The 26,070-nt window shown below is 40.9% G+C and overlaps 1 protein-coding gene across 8 annotated transcripts in view; it reads right to left on the bottom strand.

Moving 5' to 3' along the window:
* Window positions 1-1,917: 1,917 nt before the first annotated feature.
* sema5ba (sema domain, seven thrombospondin repeats (type 1 and type 1-like), transmembrane domain (TM) and short cytoplasmic domain, (semaphorin) 5Ba) overlaps window positions 1,918-26,070 on the bottom strand; it is a 179,560-nt gene continuing 155,407 nt past the window's right edge. For 2 of the 8 annotated variants that reach the window (XM_039683021.2, XM_039683022.2), the window contains 9 exons: window positions 23,995-24,142; window positions 22,811-23,036; window positions 21,726-21,938; window positions 17,295-17,465; window positions 12,747-12,881; window positions 11,063-11,107; window positions 10,900-10,950; window positions 10,035-10,240; window positions 1,918-4,609 (listed from right to left, as the gene is read on the bottom strand). In XM_039683021.2, coding sequence (XP_039538955.2) covers window positions 4,442-4,609; window positions 10,035-10,240; window positions 10,900-10,950; window positions 11,063-11,107; window positions 12,747-12,881; window positions 17,295-17,465; window positions 21,726-21,938; window positions 22,811-23,036; window positions 23,995-24,142 — 1,363 coding nt within the window. In that variant the 3' untranslated portion in view covers window positions 1,918-4,441. Of the gene's footprint in view, window positions 4,610-8,710; window positions 8,802-10,034; window positions 10,241-10,345; window positions 10,842-10,899; window positions 10,951-11,062; window positions 11,108-12,746; window positions 12,882-17,294; window positions 17,466-21,725; window positions 21,939-22,810; window positions 23,037-23,994; window positions 24,143-26,070 lie in introns of those variants that run through there. The other 6 variants (XR_005624296.2, XM_039683023.2, XM_089133126.1 and 3 more) reach the window with 6 other exon arrangements.

Here is a 26,070-nt window from a genome sequence, read left to right as displayed (position 1 = left end):
AAATGGTGGTGGTTGTGTAATGGTGTGGGGGATGTTTTCTTGGCACACTTTAGGCCCTTTAGTGCCAATTGGGCATCGGTTAAATGCCACGGCCTCCCTGAGCATTGTTTCTGACCATGTACATCCCTTCATGGCCACCATGTACCCATCCTCTGATGGCTACTTCCAGCAGGATAATGCAACATGTCACAAAGCTTGAATAATTTCAAACTGGTTTCTTGAACATGACAATGAGTTCACTGTACTAAAATGGCCCCCACCGTCACCAGATCTCAACCCAATAGAGCATCTTTGGGATGTGGTGGAACGGGAGCTTCGTGCCCTGGATGTGCATCCCACAAATCTCCATCAACTGCAAGATGCTATCGTATCAATATGGGCCAACATTTCTAAAGAATGCTTTCAGCACCTTGTTGAATCAATGCCATGTAGAATTAAGGCAGTTCTGAAGGCGAAAGGGGGTCAAACACAGTATTAGTATGGCGTTCCTAATAATTGTTTAGGTGAGTATTAGTTCACCCAAATGCAATCCCTGTAATTTAGCCTACCTCATATCATCCCAAACATAAAATGCTTTACTTCTGTAACTTCTGTATTAAAGCATAAAAATACCATAATACACCAGAAGATTTAGGAAACATGCTAAATTCACAACATACGTTTTCTGCATCAGAATATTTTTGTTTTGGTCTCTGCAATCCCGCTGACTGCCAGTTTACCCAAAAGTATCTAGACATCCCAAAAACCACAGTGTATTGCATCAATGGAGGACAGCAAATGAACTGGGCAGATTCTACTAGAAGTAAAAAGCCTTGGAATGACCTATGGCCAGTCCTCAATCTAGCCGTGTTGGAGGGGGTGGGGAAAACAATTCTCTCCAATATTTTGAATTTGGACTGCAGTACCAACTTTAACCACTAGCTGTCAACATTACAAACTGCACCTTTAATGAATAGTTTTGTTTCTCGTTTAAGAAATGAGTTGGTCACTGGATTAATTTCAAGCTCCAAAAAGGGGTCCATACTACTTCTGTAGTCAAATAATAGCTCTGTTCTGAGTCAAATCATTTCAATCCAACTCACACAACCTGAAACAATTCATTCACAAATTTGACTGATCCGATTCCCATTCAACTCTACGATCAGGTCACAGCGGCACTGGAGGAGAATATTTTCAGCGGATAACAGCTGAAATTTTGAGCTTTCATTCTAAAAGGGTATTACTTGGAATAACTACTATACTATTCTGATTCAACTTGAAAGCTACAGACATGATTCATTGTTACTGCTTGGAGAGAGCAACCTCCATACTGTAATGAAAACACTTTTTCTTCTTGTGATTTAGAGAAGAAGTTAGATCGGTTTGAAACAACATAAAGGTTTTCTTTCTTGGGTGAACTATTCCTTTGACTGAATGGAGCAACAGCCGTATTGTTCAAACTAGAATTATTGATCATCCAAACAACTATATAAAAAGAGACTTTGCAGGTTCCTATCAACTCTCACTCATTTAAAACTCTAGACCATCTTCTTTATAAATAAGAGAAACTTACAGTCCAAGCAGTGAACACACTCACAGGGTAAATCTTGGATGCCGATGCCAACTTTAATATTAATGCCATCAGTTCTTGAGTGAAAAGGGCAAATGCTGCTTCATGTCAAAGACCAACATCTATTTTTTTTTTAACCAGTGTGCACGTGTTGTCAGCATTTAGCTCCAATTTTCCTCAGCCTGCCAAGCAAATCCCTACACACACAAATGGGAGTGTATGATAGCCAACCTGACATTGGATTGAAAAACATGACAATTTGAAAACGCTTACCTTTCACTCTGCGGGAGACAGCGAGGTGACCTAGATTGATGTAGTGTGTGGGTGGGTGGGAGTATTCGAGAATGGACCAAACAGCTCATGTTAGACCGGGTTGGCATCAAGGTTTATTATCTTTTACAATGTACAATATACAAAAATATAGAGTACCAAAAATTCACAGTGTCTAAAAGGCAGTGATTACAGTCTACATCGCATATCTAACCACCAGGTCAGTTGCATAGAAGGGCACCAAGCCTTGTAGGGATGGAGCGCCTCATTGCGTCGTCTGGCTTTATGCGTGTTCCATAGCGGATATATACTCCTTTCAAGACCCGACTTACACAGAGCAGCCGCATTTTACCAACATATATTATCTGGGCAGGCACATGGGAAGCGAATGTGGGGATTTAGTTTGACCTTTTAACTTTAAATAAGAGCTTAGAGTCTTGCCTATTCTTGATTTAGTTCCATGCATACAGAGTCAAAAAAGGCCTTTGAAAGACATTTTAAATCTGTGATTTACCTCAGGTAAAATAATGTTTTTAGACTGAATAAGAATATATTTTTTTCATTAAAATTATACTAACAACATTATTTGCAATTATAATTACTTAAATGCAAAAAAATAGAAACAATTTGAGTGATGCTCTGTGATTTTAGGAGCCCCTGTAGAAAATGTATCCGCAAAGTCTCAGTGTGTGAGCAACAAAAATCAGCAAAATATTAAATGAGTATGAAGCCAAAAAAACAAAACAAAACAAAAACCTCTGTCTGCATTAAATACATTGAACAGCAGTGATCCAACAGCGTCAACTCAATTAAAGACATGTATTTGAATGAGTGTGATATTTAAGTGCCTTAAATCATAACATTTGTAAACCGAAAATAAAAATCATCAATTGATATGAATTATGCCCAAATTAATTAAAACACAACAACATTCTCTAATAGTTTTGTAGGGACTGTAGTGTATCATCTTTGATGTTATCGATCAGGGTTGGTCAACAAGATGGGTCTCTCTACTGCAGTTAAACTCTGGACATGACAGGCTCCATCCCCACACAATCCCTATCGTTGGTATATTTACACAGCTGCGGTACGTATTATTTTACAACTATAAGGCGTTTAAAAAACAGTGTTAGCTTTACAATATACATGTACATTATACTAACCTTTGCGTGGCGTTACTTTTTTTGAGGTGGGACATTACTTAGTTACAACCCATGTACTCATGCTTAGCTGAAAGCATGATTGGCTTAGCATTCATTAAATGAGCTTGATAAAATAGCTTAGTTTAGTTTTCAATGCCCTTTAGAAACCAAGCATACCATAAATACCACAGAGTTGCCATTCCTGAAACACTTTTATCGATAACTGAAGAGTTGCATCTGGAATGAGAAAAACAAGATCTGAGTTGGGCACATAGTGCTGCACACAGATTATATTTTCAGATTTTGTTTGTGACAAAAACAGCGATCCATTGATCATTTCTGTGAGAGTTGACCAATTTTATGATGTACGCCTTCGCTCATTTCTCTGATCAATGTGATGGTGGTTAGGAATGCACCATCTGGAAACAATAATAAAAAATAATATATGACATGTTCAGTACAGCTCCATCAATTTTTGAACTCGTCTCTTAAATAAACTCTATTGTCCATCTATTCTACAACTGCTGAATAGTTCCCTCTTTAAAATAACCGTAGAAAACAAGTGCCAAGCTATCAGTATTTCCTACATTTTTTCATAATAAAATATAGTCCGTCTCGGTTTGAACCCAGTCATATTTAATATGACCACCGGGACTTACAGTAACAGAGTAGAACATGTTTGCTTCAGACCTAAGCATATTCCATGTTGGTGCAATATTCCTCAATTCCCATGCATTCGCAAGTAAAAAGGGTGTTTCAACTTTTTTACGGGAAGAATAAGGCATTCCTCTGTCCTTATCCTTCAACCGTGTTGAAAATCTATAGTTCGGTTCTGAATAGCATCCTATTTTAAGCAGTTCTTTTTCTTGCAGCTTGGTTGCGAACTCATATCCGAACAGTCCACCCAGGAGATGCATTGATCCCGCGACTCATCCTCTTTTGATCGAGATTTGCCTCTTAAAGGTCGGAAGTCAGTGGGAAGTCCTTACATTTGCATCCAAAGGTAACAATACCACCGTTCTAACCAAACCTGATAATGTCACCATTGATTGCTCTCTTTTGTCTGGTGTCTGGCTATTCTTCTCTTGTGTAGTTTTAAAAGGACTGCCACAGTGCGGCAAATTGCATTCCCGTAATGAATATTGCTGGAGTTGTACGGGATGCCAGCACGATTTTCTCTTCCCACCTTCAGCTTCAGCAAAATCTCCTTCCAGTAACGGGAGTTCTGCAGAGATCAATCAAGACATCCGTTTATCAAAGTCAGTGTAGCTACACAATCTTTAAAAAGTGCTGTTTGAGTCACTGGACTCTTCCTCCATTGGACACCACAAGGCATGACTTAGGAGAAACAGTCTTCAGGGGAGGGATCAGCTGGAATGTTGGAACAAGCACCACATCGGGTGCAGAGTGTCTGGGTGGGAAAAGGGAGGTGCGCGGCCTTGTCACCATGGCGATAAAGCTACAGATGGGCACACAAGTCTCAGCTGTGGTTATAGGTTCTGCAGGGAGAGGGTGATGAGTCTGGGCGGTAGTCATATTTGCCCAGCGCTGCGGGGTAGTACGTGGTGGTGTACACATTTGTCTGCTGAAGTGGAGTAGGGAAGTAGTTGGTCCTCTCATCCGGCAACAAATTGTTCTTATTCAGAGTCTGTAGAAAAAAAAAATATAGAAAGGAGAGTTAGATGAGCTGAGAGGCAAATCAGTCTCTCTGAGATGAAACACGGGGTTGTAATATCTGCACCACTAATATGTTTGAGCACCCCAAAAAAAAGCAAAATTAGCTCAACCAATGGCATGAGTTTCAACAGTATCATGCAGGCTTGCATTGAACTACACTTATGGACCAGAATATACCATAGACCTTCAAGTGGGGGCTATTGAACAACACAGAGAACAGATAGCATCATGCTAAAAACCACTAAGGACATAAAATCCAGAATACTGTAGAAAATGAATTGAGAAATCTGGTTCTTTTTTTTGCAATTCGGTTTGGCGTCACTAGTGGAGAAGAAATTACAAACTGCACCTTTAAATATGTATCACACCACTAAATGGAGCCCATAGAAGATAAGCTGTACAATTCAAAAGTGGTGAACTTATGGGTCATGGATGAAAGTAGTATGTGTGTATGAAGTGTAATGCTCTTGAGAAATATAATTTGTCTAGTTCCAAAAAACCTGCAGCTCAGGTACTGGGAGAGTGAAGCTACAGTATAAAACACACAAGATTGATTTGAGTGACTCACCGTAGCCGAGAACTGCTGTGCAACAATTATACTTTCCAATACCTAGCAAACAATATCTCTACAAATGGACTGAGATCTCCATTTTTTGTCTGAACAAGATAGATTCAAGGCTTCGGGTCTCACATTTAATAGCTTTCCTGATATTGTTCGAGGCTCTGACTCGCTGTCCCAGTTTAAAACTAGATTAAAGACGCATCTCTTTAGCCAAGCATTCACATAATGCGTACCTTTTATTCCTCTGTTGGATCAGATCGAATGCATTTAATATTATAAAACTTGAAGAGTCTGTAGGTTATTTATATAGGTTGCATAGTATTTACAGTCATTCCTGTGGATATTGCGTGAATGACGGGTGCGTATATATCATACGGAACCGTTGCCACTGAAACTGCATTAACACACCAGTGGGGCTCGACAGCCTTAGTCAAACGGTCGGGTTGCGGAGAGATTGTGAGATTGTGGTCAGGTCTCAGTAGCAGGAGGGATGTAGAGGTCAGTAAGCTGGGCTGAGTTGAGTTGGGGACGGAGGGGGGTCATTCTGGGACGCCAGAGTCACTGTCTTCAAGTTTTTAACATCTATTCTTGTGTAATGGAAATTATTATGAACAGCAGCTATGCTAATTATTTCCCATTTGCTTTTCTGCTGTTATCTCGGGACGCGAGTCCAGCCTCTCACGGAGACTTCAGATCCCCCAACACCTGCAATGAGACGACTAAACGCCTGCGAAGAGACGACTCAAAGCTTGTGAAGAGACGCCTCAACGCCGGCGATATGTTACGCCCTAAAATATTACATGATTAACTAAATGTATTTTTCCATTTACATTTCTGAAATGCACTTTCTGTAAAGCTGCTTTGAAACAATATGTATTGTGAAAAGCGCTATACAAATAACCTTGAATTGAATAGATGGAATTGCTGTTTTATCCAAGACTCAATGAGTGACAACAAGTGAATGTTTGTCTACTTTTACGATACCAAATGACATCTTCCTGACAATGGTATCTTCTGCAGACTTTCGACAAACAGCTCCGAATATTAATCCTGATTTACAACGTGGCTCTCAACGGATGCTTATTCAAACACCCATCAATCAGAGGAAGTCTGTGTCACACGGTTAATATCACACAGCCATCTGTGCACAGACGTGGCCTGGGAACGCATAGACAGAGGCCTGAGTGAGGATCTTTTACAGCAGACGCTTCTTTCTCGATCCACTCGAATTGCCCAAGTCTCATAATGAGTTTCAAGCAAGTACTGGTCATGCCGAAGATTGATGGAAAAAGTGGCAAAAGGCTCGCACAGGTGTCACAGGAAGGACACGAGGTGGAAGGAGAGCGAGCCGAGGCAAACTAATTGGATGAGCTCGACGATCAGTCACAACCAGCTGTGGGAGTCCACTGAGCGGCTGCTGCTTAAACAGCCTAATGGAGCCCATTAATAAAGACGGAGTGTGTGCCAGGAGCCAGAAGAGACGGCTAAACAAGCGGCCGCGGGGAAAGGGAAACCAGCGGTAATCTCCAAACTATCAGTTATCTAGCGATGCTCATTTTGGACAAAACAAATGAGCGTGCTCTCCGACTGAGTTCGTTTTTTTGACCGCTAACAACTTTTTTCTGTTCTGCTAGCTCATCTGTAGGAAAATGGAACGGTGTCATTTTTTGATGTTAAAATACTCAGCTTAATATGCAAACACTATATAAAAGGCATTTGTAGGCACATTCCTATGAAAAGTGTAAATGCTCAAAACTGCGGCCTGACCAGAGCAACATCTGCAAAATAGATTTAAATATGGTTAAATGTGTAGAACGGAGCTGTTAAACACTCTTTTAAGCGGCTGAAGGCAAAATAAATAACAATATGAATAGGACATGCAATTTGTCAAAATCCACTGAGATTTATGTGGAATTGTCAGGCCATATATTCCATGCCTACATTAGACACTTATTTTCAGGCTCACACTGAATCTGCACAGATCTACAATGACCGTTATTCTCAAAGTTCTATATATCCCTGCATTTTGAGTGTCCATTAATTATATAATAAATATTTTGAAATATTATCACTGTGGCAAAAATGGAAAATTGAGAATTTTTAATATTCATGTGTCACATGATCCCTGAAAAATCATTCTGATATGCTGATTTGGTGATGAAAAAAAAAAATCCAATTATTATCACTATTGAAACTAGTTGTGCTGCTTAATATTTTTGTGGAAACCGTGATACTGAAGATGTTTTCTAGGATTCTTTCATAAGAACATCATGAAATGGAAATCTTTTGTAACATTATAAATGTCCGTACTGTCAATTTTGATCAAATTCATGCGACCTTACTAGGGCTGCACAATTAAACGCAATGAAGGCTGCGATTATTTTATGCTCAGCTTGTCAGTGCAGTGCGGCTAATTGGTATGTTTTATTTGAACGCCAGAGGGCGCTCTCACGCAGACATGCCAAATATGCATGTTTGACGCGCGTTGCTTTTTCAAATGCTCTTTATAAGAGACTCAAACTCACAGTGCTTTCAGATGGAGTAGCCTTTACAGAGCCGTACATCAATGACAAGCCGCGCATATAAAATAATCACAGCCTTTGCGATTTCACAATCGCGTTAAGCCAAATCAGTTCAAGTGCGATAACATGTAAATTGTGATAAATCGAGCAGCATTAGTCCTCGCTAAAAAAATTAATTAACTTCTTGAATAGATATAGTAAATTTTACTGACACTTTTTATCTCTTTGAGTCATTTATTAAAACAACAACATCCCGATTTCGTTTCATTGACCTTTTCCGCAACATTTATCACGAATCGAGCGGCTGCATCCGCAACGACCAAAGCTGCTCTGAATTCTTCAATATTGACATGGGAGTGAGGCAGGGCAATGTGCTGTTGCCATTCCTCTTTCTTCTTGTTATGGACTTCGGCCTACAGCGGCCTATGGCGACCACGGCCTACAGCGAGAAGACAGAGGATGACTTGCGGATTTAGATTCCGTGAATGATATTGCATTCCTCGAATCTATTCAACCATCACTTGGCGAGCTGATGGCTGTGATGGAAAGCGAAGCGGAAAAAGACTCCAGATAAACACGTCCAAGAGCAAGATCCTCTGTATAGGCTAGGTCTGCACACATACTGCAGTATACATTGACCAACAGCCTTGATGACTTTACTCATCTCGGCAGCGTTGTGACGGCAGACGGCGACTCAGACCAAGATGTCGTAAGTCGACTTGGGAAGGTCAATCTGGATGTATAATGCAATTGTCCTAGGAACAAAATTCCGACTTCTAAATTCAATCGTCATCCCCACAGCCATCTACACGAGTGAGACCTGGAAATCGTAGACAAGCATCTCCAAACATCTTCCAACAACGTTTTCGATCTCATGCCGTAACCATGTCAGCAAAAAGGAAATATACAGACCGAAGAATTGAAGCAAGGATACCCGAGAAAACATGACGGCGTACATTCATCGAAGACTTACGCGCCGTTGACCTACCATGGGACGAAGCCGAAACAGTTGCGACTGATCGAGCCCGCTGGAGATTGCTTAGCGCCCAATGCGCCGCATGGCGCAGGCGGATCTAAGTCTAAGTAAAACAACAATAACAACAACAACAACAACTATTAGTTATTTTCATGGACCGCAGAGTGCATTTGGGACACATCAGGCCAATCCCGACAAGAAGTAAGCCCCCCCCCCCCCCCCCCCCAATCCTACTTTTAGCAAGTACAATGTAAGCCACCATAATTCATTGCACATTTTACTGAAAGTCTTGCACATTGTGAATAAAAATATGCATGACTGTAGCAAATAGCCGCTGATAACTGCAATATGTGACAGTGCAAGGATGTTACACCTCGTTATAGCTAATGAAATCAAAACACAACACATCCACGACAAATCAAAAAGCCTCCCTGCTTCATGCAAAACATTCCCACATAATGTAATTCCTTCTATTTACACTTCAGTTATCAATCACTCAATAGAATCAGAGGTAATTCCTTGTGATACGGGCCACAGACTGCTCCTGGGCAAAAAAAAAAATGGCAAAGATTAAATATTCAGTGGTATTTTAATGGTCTTAATCACAACTCAATCACTGGTCAGGAAATACTGTATAATACTGAGCATGGAATAGCCTTTCCCAACTTGCTCGACAGCTTTTTACAGGAAAGGGGTCAGTGTTGTTCCACAATTTTAATGGCTGTTCAATGGCCAAATAGTCACTATGGGGTTAAAATCTGGACTCTAACAAGGCCAAAACATGAGCCTGATGGACTTGTTCTTGGTTGTTTAAAAATAAGATTTGATCAGTCCTGTTTAGATAACAACTTTTCATTTGTGGCATGGTGAAGCAGCTCACCAATACCAGCAGCTAAAGAGGCTCCCCACACAATGACACCTCATCCTTCATGCCTCACTGTGGTAGACATGCATTTATTCTATATTTATTACACATTTCTGTCCAGATTTTTTGAAGACACCGCTCTGGAGCATCACCATGCAGTTTGTTTCATTGTGATTCATCATTCCACATATTCTGCCAAAAATGTCCTTCTCTATCTGATGTTTTTCTGAGACAGCAATTATTCTCTAAGTAGTGCATTTGCCTGAATGTAGCTAATTTCCTGACCAGAAATGTGTGGTTAAGACTACTAAAAGCTTAGCGTTTAGCCATTTTTTTGGGTTGCCCCTTTAGTTTTGTTTTGCCCAGGGGTGTACATCTAATATGGGTAAGATTAAGTGCAGCAACATGATAACATGGCAGTACCAAGTGTAACGATGAAAGGAAAAGTGTGACCAGGGTGTGAGCACTGACCTTGAACTCCATGGGTGTGTATTTCTCATTCTTTGGTGTGGTGTTGCCCTTGTAGTTGAGGTGGTTGGGAGTGGTAGGGTGGATGACGGCAGACTCCTGCGAGGGCTTGTGGAACCGCTGGCAGTACACATACACCAGAAAGGACAACAAACCGGCACCCAGGAAGCACGACACACCCGTAGCTATCAGGTGAAGCAGAGTGAACCCTGGGAAAACAAGAGAAGGCAATATTACAGTAACCATTTGTCTGCAAATAACTGTAATATGATGTCACTCTCATCCAGACCTTTAACTAAATACGCTTTTTTAAATATATATATATACGGTATATATATTATATAGTCATCCTTGTCAGTGGAAACTTTGTGATGCAGCACCATTACATCTCTCATCATTAACACAACATGTCAGTAGCCATCAAACAGTGGTGGGCAGGTGCTTGAGAGCATCTGGCTGAATGACGCAGTACCAAGTGACAGTGCTGTGATTAGCCGGTCGATGTGATGGACCAGGCATCCTGCCGGTCTGACCCATAATGAGTGCGAAATGTGATTGAGGAGAGTGAGCGCCAAACCCCCATCATGAACTGATCTAATTGGACAACGATCAGTCCGGAGAATGCCACCGCTGGACATTGATGGGTAATATGTGCTGCCACCTGGAGAAACACCAAACTGGCACTGCGGCGCGATCTCTGAAGGCAGCCACTGCCCAATGTGGCCTGGATTCGCAACCTAAAAGGCACAGTTGTGCCCCCTCATGTATTTTTCATCTGGTGCATGCACTGGAAAGGCAGCGCACCTCTGCCTGGGAGCACGACACATGAAAAAAAAAAAGATCAGCAATGTGAATGAAGTTCACTCACTTAAACCTGGTTTTCGATTCCATTTCTTCCTGAGTTCTGGATGAAAAGGAGCTGACGTGAAACATGACACACAAGCAGCACACTGCTACATGTCAGAGTACATGCACAAGCGCATACCAACATGCGGTGAACACAATACAAACACATCTGTCGAAGCACTTACCTCCACACTGCCGGTCCTTCTCATAGCTAGATGCCGGGAGAATTGCTGTGAAAAGAAGGAGATATATAGTTAGGGACTCTTCACACAGGATGAGGAATGGCCGTGAGCTCTTTCTAAGCATCTTGAACTGATGTTGCATATCATTCAACTTGAAACAGCATCTTCAAAACACAACGATCGTGGTTCGAGATGCATCGGAATGGTCATAGACATCCATCTAGAGTAGTAGCTGTCAACTAGTTTTGCTTCAGAATCGAAATTCCTGTAGAGCATGGCGCTAGCAATGCCAATGTCATGGGCTCAATTCCCAGGGAATGCATGAATTTACGCTTTAGATAAACACATCTAAAGCTCTACTCTGTCAAAATCATGTATGCTTGTAAATTTTACTTTAGACATGAAGTGACGACTTTTTTTCATATAAACGTAAGGAAAAAGTGTCAAATATTACCATGAACTGCAAATGCCTGACAATATGTAAAATTATTCATTTTATCCTTATAAAATGGATGTGCCGCCTTGATGTCATCATTAAAAAACATGTACATTTCTTCCTCCTTTTTAATAAGCTTATATATTTTGCCATTACAACTATGCGCAATTCCATGGTTAGTTATTAATGCATTTAGTGTGCATTTTTTTGTCTCTTCTGCTGCCAAAATTTTGGTTATGACCAACAATTTTGAGTTGCGGTCAACGATTTGATGATAAACCGACCATTTAAAAATGGAGCAGACTGATGCAAGAAACAATCTAATGTGACTGGCCTATTACACACTTCCTTCTTTTTCCTTCAACTGTTGAATTGCAGCCAAAATGTCAATCACTCCCTGTCTTATATCACTCCACTCTCTTCATTCAAAAGCAACCTTCCTGGAAGTGAGGTGGTGAGGAAGACAGTCTCGTGTTTTATACCTGAGGGATGAGCAGGGCCGCAGTGATAAAGTGTAGGAAATCACATCAAAGGCTCGCAGTCAGTAGGGTCACATAAAAGTGGTGAAATTATTACTGCTGTTCTGCCATTTTGCCAGTCATCAAACACCCCAAGTATTCAAGAATAAGCAGCAATGTCAGTAAAAATCAACTGCATGCAAATTTGTGAAATACATAGCTAAACTTGATTTAAACACTCGTTTAGAGTAAATATTTCATTTTGGTTGAGGTAATGAGGTGCATTTAAATCAAATGTGTTTTTCAGTGCTGCAATATAGTCTGAAATCTCCACAAACAACAGAAATGGGTGTGGGAGGGAGATGTTTGGATTGAGATGCACAATTCTTCTTGATCTCATCATCGTCTAAGACACCTCAGGATTTGGAACCCTTTTCCCAAAACTGGAGAGAAATTGGATGTGAGTCTGCCTTGTGGCATAACATTAATATTAATTAGAGTGCCTGATTCACTTGGTATTCCGCTCTGGTAACTCGCGTTCTTACAGGCTGGGTGCGTTCACTTCTTCACTTTGAACACTTCCACTCCTCCAGCAAGAGTAATGAATAAGCACAAGTAAACATATTACATCTAATCTATTAAATACAACAGTGATTTTGACAGGGTTTTAAAGTGTGTGTTTATTTAATAAGACATTGCAATAACATCACAATTGGGAAAAGCTTAGCTTCATAATGGAATAGCTGAACAGCGTGTGAATATATGTGGGAGTTTAACTATAGCGCTCTCTCACCTGGGATCTCATTGCAGTCTCGGTGTTGGGAGCTGTTTCCCACACACGGCGTGGATTGAGCCCCGCACACTCGACTGCGCAGCTGCAGGCCCGAGTCATCACACTGAGACCACAGTGACCAGGCCATCCATCCACCTGCACATAGACACGGCCACAAGCAAAGGGTTTAAAGAAAGAGCTTACCCCAAAATTAACATTCTGTCATCATTTTCTTAACTTCAGGTCATTCCAAATCTCTATAACTTTCTTCTGTCAAGCACCAAAATAAACAGAACTCAAAAGTTTGCACAATTCAAATATTCAAAACAATATTCAAAAGGAGTCAGTTAAAATCATCCAGTTCCCTTTCGTTGTCACTCTGAGTTATGGAAGACGACAAATGGGGTTTCGCTTAGAAAGCCTATCAGCTTTGAGTATTACAAAATGAGTCAATGGCAAAGGAATGCCATGGGTCTGCGGAATTTGCATGGCACAACTCTTCCCCAGCTTGTCGGTATAAAAGTAGGACACTGACAACATGCAGGTTTTTTTTCACTTCAGAGCCAAGTTTATTCTTCACTCCACAAACCATCTCTGAACTGTCAGCTTTACAGATGAGCGAGATTCTCCGGTGTTGGTGTGACGGCGATCTCCCAGCGAGTGCACACTTCCTGCTTATACGTGCAGTTGTTTGCCAGTGAGTGTGTTTCCTCAACTTGGTTGCCATGTCTGCGCAGCTTAAGAGCACTGCTGACTAGCCTGACACAATTCGAGGGCAAGAGTGCGGTTCCGCTTCAGCTTTGGCTTTGCGACCGAGTCCCGAGGTGGTCATGGCAACACGGCACCCTCCAAGTACCAGTTACTCCGATCTGCCGTCAGACCTTCTCCCCGTGGTAGAACCCGCGACTCTCTACGTGCTGGAGTACCCCTGGAACGAGCTTCCCGGCATGTTGTTGTCTCAACAGATGCCTCCACCACGGGTTGGGGCGCCATGTGCAATGGCCATGCCGCCGCGGGGTCCTGCATAAGACCCCAGCGCCTATGGCATGTCAATTGCCTCAAGTTGCTGGCAGTACATCTTGCTCTGCACCGCTTCCCGGCGTTGCTCAAGGGTCAACACGTACTAGTCCGATCAGACAATACCGCCACTGTAGCGTACATCAACCATCAAGGTGGTCTACGCTCCCAACGTATGTTGCAACTCGGCCGCCACCTCCTCATATAGAGTCAGAAGCATCTGAGGTCGCTTTGAGCCATTTATATTCCTGGAGCCCTGAACTGTGCAGCCTACGAGCTCTCACGGCTTCAGCCTCTCCCTGGAGAATGGCGACTCAATCCCCAGTTGGTTCAGCATCTTTGGGACAAGTTCGGGACGCACAGATAGATCTGTTTGCCTCACGACTCGACCCATTGCGACCTGTATTATTCTCTGACCGAAGCTATGGTCAGCATGGATGCTCTGGCTTACAGCTGAAAATATGTGTTTCCCCCAGTGAGCCTCCTTGCGCAGAGCCTGCACAAGGTCAAGGAGGAAGGACCTCCTTTCTCAGGGACGGGGCACCCTATGGCACCCTCGTCCAGATCTTTGGAACCTCCATGTGTGGCTCCTGGGCGGGACGAGTCAGGTTCGAGTACCCTACCACCAGCGGTAGTGGCTACCATCATTTCCGCTAGAGCGTAGACACGCCTACGTGTTGAAGTGGAACCTCTTTGTCACCTGGTGCTATTCTCGCCGAGAAGAACCCCGGAAATGTTCGATCGGTGTAGTGCTATCCTTCCTTAAAGATGGGTTGGAGCGAAGGCTGCCTCCCTCCACCCTCAAAGTATACGTTGCCACTATTGCCAAACACCATGATACAGTGGAAGGTAAGTCCGTAGGGAAGCACAACCTGATCATCAGGTTCCTAAGAGAAGCGAGGAGACTGAATCCTCTTCACCCTCCTCTCGTTCCCTCTTGGGACCTCTTAGTGGTTTTAACTGTTTTACTTGCCCTCTGCGCATATGTAGACAGAACGCAGTGTTTTTAGGACCTCAGACCAGCTCTTTGTCTGTTATGGTGGGAAGCTGAAGGGAAAGGCTCTCTCCAAGCAAAGGTTGTCTCACTGGATAGTGGACCTCATTGCTTTGGCATACCAGCATCAAGGTCGTCCATGCCCCCTTGGTGTGACTGCCCACTTCACCCAGAGTGTGGTGTCCTCTTGGGCTCTAGCACATGGCGCCTCACCAAGAGACATCTGCAGCGGTGCAGGCTATGCATCCCTCTGGGTCATATGTGTATTCTCTAAGTGAAACCCAATTCATCGTCATCCAATGTAACGTCTCCGTTTCCAACTCAGGGAACAAGGGTTACATACATAACCGAGACGTATGTGGTTAACACTAACAGCTCAATGGAGAAGATTATCAGTAACAATGACTTAAATTCTACTTTTATGACACTGTTGGTTGCTTTTTGAAGCTCAGTCCCCATAGAAAAGTACATCAGTACATTTACAATTTCTCTTTTTGTAGGTGCAAGGAAAAATGAAAATCCATCATAACATCAAAAAAAAAAAAATTCTGGGTAAACTATACTTTTAAATATAACGCTCCAATTTTGGCCATCCGCACAGTCCAGGAGTCAATCTAACCAGAGCGGACCACCCATATACATGAAACAAACACCACCAGAGTCACACGGGGAGGCAAAAATAATCACAGTCTGAGGCAACACTTACAGAGCAAGTGTACCAAGAACTTTACTTTGATTTCAAATGTATTTGTTTGCTGGGAAAATCTGATCTGTAAATATACATATTCCTTTCATGTTCCAGCTTTTAAAATGCTTGTCTAGACCATATGCCGTCTTGAAATTCTCTCAGAGCCTAAAAAAATGTGTCATTCATGAAGGGGGGCAACTGGGGCCAAATGTTTGAATCTAAAAGACTTCATTATCAGTAGCAAGTAACAAGTCTCAGAGGAGATCCTGGCATTTTGTAAAATGCAGATCCACAGTTAAAATGATAAAAGGTAGCCCTTTATTTTCCAAAAGCAAACAATATATCATATAGAATTTATTAGGCAGCACCCTAACTGAAATGGAATTTTATAAAAGACTGATACAGAATGTTCTACAGTACCTTCTGAGTTTGCTCTTAATATGAACTGGAATAAAGGCTCTTATTTCTGTTTAGTTGTTAATTAAACTCAAGATCTGCCATTGGCAGCATGTATTTGAGATTCTTCATGAATTTAAATTGATTATTGTAAGGCAACAGAATGTGACAACAGAGCTTTGCACTGCCAGAGTCTGCTTGCACCCAGCACACTTCCATATGCATGCAGCTCACATATGGTACCATCTGCAGCCTGGAGGACCCAGAAGTCCCTCTCTGAATCTAAAGAGTGTGTTTCTGATGATTGAAAGGTCTGAAATCATGCCTTCAATACAGTGATGATCAGTTGGTCATAAATAAACCACCCTGCTGAAAAGACCAGCATTTCTTGTGTTGTGGACACAGCTGTTCTCGACCGGCTTCTTAACTCTTTCCCTGCCAGCGTTTTTTTTTTTTTTTTTTTTTTTAAAAAGCTTTTTAGATAATTTTCACAAAACTTTTATGGACCCCATAATATTTTGTTATATGAATACCTGAACATCCAATATAAAAAAACCCCACAAAAACCCACAATACATTCTTTTATTGTCAACACTTGAATGTGGGTACTTTTTATTTTAAAAAAGCAACATTTTGAACAAAAAGCCAAGAAAAAACACGCTTTTGTTAAAGATCGGATTGAGAAAGACAAGCAAAATATAGATGTGGTAGATCGCTTCCATTAACAACCCAAAGGCTTGACCAGTCCCATACCATTTCCTGGGCCAACAATTTATTCTGTAGCGTTGAATTGCTGTTTAATGTTCATGTTATTTTATATTTTGATCACTTGTTTCTGCTTATTTTTTCTGCCCGTGTTTTGATTCTGAGATTCTGTACTCCTTCAGAAGATGTGTAAAAATACTCCCTACCATATAACAGTGAACACATTTCAGAAATGTCAGTCAATGGCAGGAAAAGAGTTAAAAGGGTAAAGTTCTTCAGAAGAATTTAAATTCTATAAAAATTTACATACTTACTGACTTTCTTCTGTGGAACACAAAACATTTCAGTCTATGGACACAAACACAGAGACCCTTTTCAAAATATCTCTTTTTGATTTCCCGTGAAGAAAGTAAGTCATAGTTTTGGCATGATATGAGATTGAGTAAATGATGACAGAATTGTCATATTTGAGTGAACTATCTAACCAGCACAAATTCCCTGGTTGATCAGCCTCAGAGAGTTGCTGGCAAATACAATGCTGGTCAACCATGCTACTTTACGCTTGACTTTTCAGCAGGGTTGAAACTGGTGTGTGTCTTGTGGTAATAATGGCTGTTGATGGACAGATGACACATTGAGAAGCAACTATTCTACTTACAGACAGAGGTAGAGCTCAATTTGGATAACATTGAGGGTTTTTTTATAGCACGTTTCGCTTAAAGCATAGTTTTTTTTCCCATTCATAGTCTTGAATTGGAGCTGATCTTACCATCACAGGTGTGTGTGTTGCAAAGGGCCTCCTCTGTGTGCAAGCCGATGCAGATGTCCCCTCCATTGGCAGGGGTGGGGCTGGTGCATGTGCGCGTTCGTTGATAGTGCCCGCCTCCACAGGGCACTGAACATTGCGACCATGACGACCAGCAAGACCAGGCGCCGTTAACTGCACAGACCAAACACGCACAAACAAATACGACATACAAAGACAAACACAAAACAATCAGGCAAGCGGGGGGACACAATCATCCAAGCATCAGATAGCGGACACAAATGCAACACAAACAAGAAAGACGTTGCGGAGGATGCAAACACGATGTACCGAACATAAAAATAAAGCAGCATCAAACAGGCAAACACACAAAACAATACAAAAGTGATTTTAAACTTGCACAAGGCGGACAAGGCAAGCAAACATCTGTTATGGAATGTGATGTTGATCCAGACATTCAGAGTGCAGGAAAGAATGTCGCACGGGTCTGTTTCAAACTGCTTTATTTGACCCACAAAGCTCTTCACCGAGCACTCTAGAATTGTTACAGCGAATGCCAGCTGTTCACTATCTTTTCTTTTTTTATTCTTTCTGAAAATTACAGATTAAGCAGATGGCTGAAATCTGGTTGGCCACCATGTCCCAAAAACCATCTTTACCACCTTAAGCTGGTATAACATACTCGTTTGTTTTTGTCTACCAGCTAGAAACCAGGTATCATGTTTCAAATCACAGCTAGCACTTTAAACTTGGTTTTCCATCTCTGGCCAGGATAGAAGCTTTGTTGTTGTGAAGTGTCCTCCCAATTTAACAGGCCCTGCCACCATCCTCTCGACGTCTCATCAGACTGATGGAGGCGAAGGTTAGGGGTGGCTCCTTCTCTCTGCACTAGAAAGCATCGTTTAACTTCAGTGGATTAGCATGTGTGTACTGGGGCATGACTGAAGTGTGAAGGCAGAGCGATCACAATCACAGTGAGTCCAGCAACCTCGCACACTGAGAGAAGAGCCAGGCGTCGGATTGCAGTACACGAGGTCAAAACGATGATTAAAATGGTTGGCTGATGTCAGTGATGTGTTTGAACCTGTTGTGAACTTCTTTCTTCTAAAGAGTAGGAAACTCGGGTGTATCTTTTAAGCAGGGTTCTTTAATGCTGTTGCATCGCGGTAGTATTCCCAAGTCTGCTTCGTGCAAAAATCTAACCCAAGTCAGAAATTGGCCAATGATGCGGCTTTGGCCCACCCAGGGTAACATCACGGACACACTCGCTTCGCAAAAGATAATGATCTTACAGAACAAGAATTACCTTGGATTGCATTATTACAACGCAAGGAGGAGTCTGCACCATTATTGGCCCTGAATGCTGTGCACCGGTTAATGGATCCAACCATGGACTTGACCAAAATCCAACAAGACATTCTTGATTTTTCAACTATATTACACCAAATGACTGAAGATAATTCTTCATGGTTCGGAAACTTGATTGGTAAACCCTGGCTGTGGATAAATGAAATAGCAATTATTGTTTGTTCTACTGCCGTATTATCTATGCGTCCACAGTATCAAGATTTTCATCTAACAAATGAATCACGCCTCTCACGAGAAAATCACAGTTCCAACCAGAAAAGACTTATCCGTGAGAACTTCATGGACCCTAATTGCATGTTTGTTTTCTGTGTCAGCATGCAATTACAGAAAAGCAAACACAGAGCATGAGTTATGTGCCTGTAACGATCACAAGTTACAAGTGTCTAAATTTGAATTTTGTGAGAGTTATTATAAATCTCAAAGGGAGAAATGTAGTGTTACAAATTATTAAAATGTTTAATTCAGGTTCCAGTACAATTCTGAATGAGAAAGTTCTGCACACTGTTTTCCATTTTGAGGCAATCAAAGGTGTCAGAACATTGACCTCTTGTCACTTCTCAAAGTTCATCTGGGCCTTTGTTGATCTAATCAAGCTGACTGGATTAGCATCTCAAGGCTCTGAGTTACACTATGCTGATGAAATCAGGTAACCAGCTGAATCAACATGCTTTGTTTCAGAGTGTCTCCACCTCTATGTAACCCCTCCCCCTTGAAAGGTATATCAACTACTAGTGTTGTCAAAAAACTCGGTACTTCGGTACCAAGTCGGTACTAAAAAAAAAAAAATGTTACGGTACCAGCTTTTCTAGGTACCGAATACCAGGTTAATCCAGTTCTAGACGCGCTGTCTGAAAGGTGCACAGTTGCGTCCTCTTCATAACGCTGATATGTCTCTCTCTCTCTGAATCCACTTGTTGACACGAAAGGAGGAAAGAGCCACATATGGAAATATTTTATATAAGAGGTATAAGAGAAATATAAGAGGCCGATTACATGCAAATTCGCAATTTCAAATATAGGCGCGAGGCAAGCGCGCTCATAATAAAAACTCGTTGCATAGCAACGACAGACGCCGCGTGAGAGCAAGCGCTTTGGAAAGAATAAGCACGCACAAATATATAATAAAAAAAACACGCGCGATATGTGAACGGCCTCTAAAGTGGTTTCGGGGTAGTTTTACGAGTACATAAGCACAGTAGTATCCACCCGACACCAGAGTACTGGTATTAGTATCAACGCATCCCTATTTATGTCATTTAATGTCAGTGCCAGTTCTAGGCGTATTCTTGCCTTTATAACTCAGCAGTTTTAAAAAGCCTTTTCAAAATTAAATATGAATGCAGTTTTAGATTAAATAAAAGTACAGTCAAATCAAATAAAACATGTTTTTTCTCCTGTAGCCTATAGTTTGGTAATGCTACAATAAGATACCATTTATCAACATTAGCTACTTCACATCAACATATTGAGTGAACAATATATTTTTACAACATTAATTAATGTTTGTAAATGTTATTTAATAGAAACACTTGATTGTTCATGTTTGTTCACTTCATTCATTGTGCATTAAATAAATGTTAACGGATTAGAACTTTACAAACAACTTTAAAAATGTGTTAGTGCATACTATTGTTTATTTTAGGTCATTTTATCTAATTTTTTTCTAAAGTGTTTATAATACAAATGTACAGTTTCCATACTTGTAACCGTGATAAACACTTATTACGTAAATTTAAACTAAGCTTTGGTACCGAAATTGGTACCGAGAACCGTGAATTTTTACTGGTATTGGTACCGAATACTGAAATTTTGATACAGTGACAACACTATCAACTACCAATGTACAGTATACTCCTTAGTCAGACTTGTACAATTTTTGGACGAAGCAGACTTGTCGACGACTGTAGCTACCTACAGCTTGTATTCACAATAAAGAATCCTGCTAAAGATACAACCAACTCTCCTGGTCTTCGCTTCTGTGTCACTTTTCCTACACTTTAGAAGAAAAAGTTCACAACAAATCCATGTGCCCTACCCCCTTCCCCGCCACTTTATTATTTCAATCTTATTTCCTCGTCCTGTCTGAGTAGAAAACAGCATAGCAAATACTGTGTGGGTGATGTTCATTTGTCACACTCAGTGAGAGTTTAGAGCGGACAATGCATTGGCAAGTATCTGCCAATATGTCTAAAGAATCACATAAACCATCTGTTGGGAACTTACAGGGTGATTAGTAACACACCATCCTTACACTGTCTGTTAGCAGCACACTAAACTATCTCAGTTAGCACCATTAAATTGTTAACCTCCTTAAAGTGTCTGTTAGCACAGTTGTACTGTTAGACTCCCTAAATGGTCTGATAGCATCACTAAACTGTCTGTTACCTTAACTGTCTGTTAACACCTTAATGCCTAATCTGTTAATGCCCAAACTCTGTTAGCACCTTGAAACGGTCTGTTAGCACCATTCAACTCTCTGTTGGAATCTTTAAACTGTCAGTTAAAACCATTAAATAGCCTGTTAGCATCCTTAAACTGTCCGTAAGCATTCTCAAACTGTCCGTTAGCATCTTCAAAAACTAATAGTATACTGTAGCATTACGCTTAAAACACAGAAACAAAAAAGCAGCTCCCTGTCCACCTACAGAAAATATACAACTTGGTAATGTCGTTCATATTTTCTTTATTAAATATAAAAATCTAGCTATTTTAGACATTCAGTTTGATGCCATTTCATTACACACTTCACCTAAAGTCCTGGTGCTAACTGGAAAGTTAATATGTTCGTGTGATTTCTAAAAAAAAGGGTATTCGATTTAACCTTGAGTTCACGTCTTTTTGTAATTATGGTAAAACCTCTTAATTTGACCACAGCAGCCCCAATGGGGCTTCAGGTTTCCATTAGCTAATGATATCAGTCATACGCTTCACATACTCTAATGGAAGCAGAGGCTTTCCCATCACGATGAGCAACTACCTTGATTATGAGCATATGTGGGAGTCAATAATGTGTGTACCTATGTAAATGAGTCTGTGCTTAAAAGAGAGTTTCTGTGTGTGTGTTACCTGGACAGGGCTGTGGATTGCAGTCCTGATATTCAACTGAAGATCCCCGGCAGGCGGTGGGAATACTTTTGCCTTCCGCACTGGTGCAGGTGCGTTTGCGAGTGCGGTAGCCTTTGGCACACTCCTGAGTACAAGTTGACCACGTCTCCCACGAAGACCAGCCAGAGCCTATCAGTCGTACACCAGGCGCCCTGAGAAGCTCCTCAACAAGAGCTGTAAACATTAATTGCATGTTACCAGTTTGCCAATGTAACCATAACTGGATTGAACGGTTTCATAATGTATTAACTTTACACAGCTATTGAGCTGAATTAACAATGAACTGATGTGAGTGTAATCACACTATTGTCATTTTAAAGCTGTTTTACAGCAGAATGTGAAATTTACATCACTGGTTCCATTATTTTCCTATTTATTACTATGAAGTTGCTTTAAAACAATCTGTATTGTATAAATCGCTATATAAATAAATGTGAAATAACAAATTCCATGACAATAGCGAAGTCCACACCATAGCTGAGAAAAATATAGTATAACAATACGAACATTGTCAGGCAATCAGAATCCACCTGACTTTAAAGAGCATGCACATCTAATGTGGTAGATGACATAACTGCAGCATGCTTATAAAAAACAAAACATTATCATCCATTGGTGTGGATGCAAATATAGTTATCTCTACAGTTATCGTTCTTGTGTGTGAATGCCCCTTTAGTCTTTTATAAGTGTTGTATTATTTAAAGGAAAGGCCTTTTCCAGTGTAATTCAAGGTTACCTTAAAAAAGAAAAAAAAAAAAAATGTCATGCTGTGTTTTACAGCATCTATGACAAAACATTCTGGTCACAGCAACCTGCACAAGGTGAATTCTGACACACTCTTGTCTCTAATGCATTCCTGGTGCACCTCAAGTGGTTGACCTCCTCTGAGTTTAGACAGCATGCTACAGTTAATCAATGTGGCGTACGACATGCGCAAAGTGGGCAAGTACTGAACTCTGACCCTGATAGTCATAGTCATCAAGTCAGCAGTATCAGCTGACTCAAGTCATATCTGTGTACATGAGAAAAAGGATCTATACACTCACAGTCTGTTTCACAGGTTACTGTCCCATCATTGGGGCAGAAGCGTGTCTCCACTTTACGCTTGCCCAATTGGAGCTCGTGAGGGTCAGCCAGTTGGGCCCGGCAGATGTAGCGAACTCTTTGCTCCTGCCGTGCCCCTCCCTGGGTTATGTTCACTGGCACCCAAGGGGTCCATGGGGTGTTTCGACGCACCTCTGGACAGGACTCCAGATTACACGCCTGGTACTCCTGCAATGGGGAGAAGATTGACACACTGATGACATCATCCAGTTGCTCACTCCTCATACACTGGGAACATTATGTGAAGCTCCACAGCTCACCATTCAGTGCCATCACAGTGAACCGTTAATAAAATTTAATGGCTCCTAGACACCCAAGGGGGTGTTACAGTTCTTTGCAAGGAACGTTAATTTGAGTCCTAATTAAGTCGATTACATTTGAATTAATTGCAGCTCTTAAAAGAGAGTTGGAGAGCAAAGAAATCTGTCCGATTTAAAATGTAAGAGCAAAAGAGCACTTTAGGAAACTGAATGCTGTTTTGATTTGTCCTAAAATCATTTAATGGTATTCTTATATAGTTTTTAAGTTAGTGTGATTACTTGACTAAAATGCTTAGTTTGAACTGGAAGCAATTTATTTTTACTCTGCATGCCACAGTTTTTTATTACATCACAGGTGAAAACTTTGTCATAATTTTAACATCACATTTTTCTTTTAATGTATCCAAATGGAAACCGTATATAGTTGTAAGACTTTCCCTACAGTGAATATGAGTAAGTTCATTTTTTATACAGTAGGCACACCCTAAACGTCTTGGCTACAAAAATAGCACACATATAAAATAAATATACTTAGTTATACAATTATTATAAAAATTTGTTTTATTTAATTTTCATTTTTAAGATGAGGAATGTAAAGAACTACAAGGGGCATAGGCAGGCGGTGTAGATGATCAGCGGAAAGTATATGACAGTTTTAGGACTGCATATATTTTCAAAATGAAACAGTGTTCTGGGCAGATTTGTCAGGGCCACTCAGTCTATCTTGAATCACAAATAAGCTCCACGTTTACAGTGCATCACACATATCTTTCTGGGAGGAGAGCTGCTTTGGTTATCATGGTCAAGCAGGAGGCTTCAATGCTACAGTTTGTGTGTGTAAGTGTGTGTACTTCAGGTGTACGTACCAGTGCACACCCTGGACAGCTATTTCCATTCTCACAGTTCCTGGAGCGCGAATGCACCCCTCCCCCACACTCTGAGCTGCACTTGGACCAGGGTGACCATGATGACCAGAAGATGGGCTGAGGGCACGACACCTTCTCATTGCAGAATCTGTCGAGCGTGAAAAATATGCTTCATTGATATCATGAGTATAAGTTGGTCTGCATTGAGTAGATAAAACTCAAAAGAAATGCTAGCTTAAAGAATGTTAGCTCATATAATATGAAAAATTGCGATGAATCTATGACATTTAATGTTATTAACATCTAACCTGCATCACATTTGATTTAACAGTTGCACCAAAGCAAATGTGAACTTAATGCACACACACACACACACATTGGGTTTTTATTTTTTTTAATGGAGACATTCCATAGACGTAATTATTTTTATAAAACGGTTAGTTCCTATCTTTGATTCTGACTGATTCACGAAAACACGGCTATGACCGCTTCACCCAACTGTTCTATTTATCACTGTGCAACACTGCAGTTTCCCATCTTGTTTTCATTTGAGCCATCATGCATATTAACAGAGCCCGTCTAACGGAGAGCCTTGGCACTTCCTATTAGCCCCATTGTGTATCATCCTGGTTGCAGTTCCATTAGAATTCCACTGGGGGTGATCGCGGGCGAGAGCAGAATGAATGGGAGTCTATGGAGCTAAACGGCTAAATGCGTCTCTTTCTCCTGCTTGTCATTGAATCAACATAGATTTTATTGTTGATTCCGCAAGTTCAATATAGATTATAGGCCAAAAGTCGAATGAACGAGTACTTATGTCCTCTTGATTTCTCCCAGGTTAGGCCGTTGTTGGCCGGAACACGCTAGCATTCTGCTATTGTGTGACGTCATCACTGTTTTGAACGGATTTTTAGAACAGATAAGTGAACTTAAAAATGCAATTTTCAGCTGAGTGTATTATCTTAGCCCTCCCTTTTGAATGCAACTTTCAAATTACTTGACCAAAAATTACATCCTGAGAAAAGTGGATTTCTGGGGGTTAAACTCCATAGACTCCCATTCATTCTGCACTCGACCGCGAGCGCCCCCGCATAGACAGAGACGTGTTACTGCAGCCAGTCCAGAAACTGGAAGTAACCAGCCAGTGCCAATTCTCTTCAATTAGACATTCGCTGATATTACACATTGGAAAGTTGTTGCTGTTCACGGTCAGGGACTATTTTTTTTCTAGCAGAAGGAAGGCTTTTAGTGATTTTACTTCATGAAAGTTCCACTAATACATTTTTTTTTCCTTTAATATTTGTATTGTGTAGTAACCGTTTTATAAAAGCAATAAGGTACCCGAGGCAAGAGCTGTATCGTGAATTAGTAACGGCTAACAATACCCTTCAGCCGTTACTTATTCACAATACAGCACAACCTCTTGTACCTCATTGCTTATTCATAGTGTATTATATATATATATAGTGCTTATTCAACTGTATTCCATCCCCTAACACAAAACCTACCCATCACAGAAAACTTTCTGCATTTTAGGACATATAACTTAATCTGATTTAGAAAACTGTTGTGCTCAAATGCCCACGCTAGGACAAGGATTTTGGATATTTCCGTTTTTTGTTGGGACATGTCCCTGTAACGTAGGGTTTACCACAACCACATACAGTACACACACAAAACATCTTTTAATTCTCTGCTTTTCACCTTTTCTCCAGCTTGCTTCCTAATCTAGTCCAGTAAACCTGGCATTGTATATTATGAACATTGTTGGCTCTGTGATAATTTGCCTTTGTTACTCTATTGTAATGAAAATGTCAATCTGTTCATAACACAGATGTATCATATGATGTTGGAAGACTTGGGTTTTTGTCTATTGGAGTATTTTTGTTGTGTTTTTAGGTCCTTTTTGTCCTTTTTAGAGTTGAACAGTCCCTGTTGAAGAGTTGAGGAGTTCATAGGGATCTATGAATACTTATGTAAAAAGTAACAGAATATAGTTTAGAGCAAATAATGGGAAAATGATGTCAGACCACTAGAGCAAAATGACCTTTTTCAGAGGGTGAAATCTGAAATCTA

The sequence above is a fragment of the Pimephales promelas genome, chromosome 7, assembly GCF_988280905.1.
Source record: "Pimephales promelas chromosome 7, fPimPro1.hap1.1, whole genome shotgun sequence".
Classification (NCBI taxonomy): Eukaryota; Metazoa; Chordata; class Actinopteri; order Cypriniformes; family Leuciscidae; genus Pimephales; species Pimephales promelas.
The sequence above is the reverse complement of the archived record's forward strand: the minus strand, read 5'-3'. Positions and strand labels throughout refer to the sequence as shown.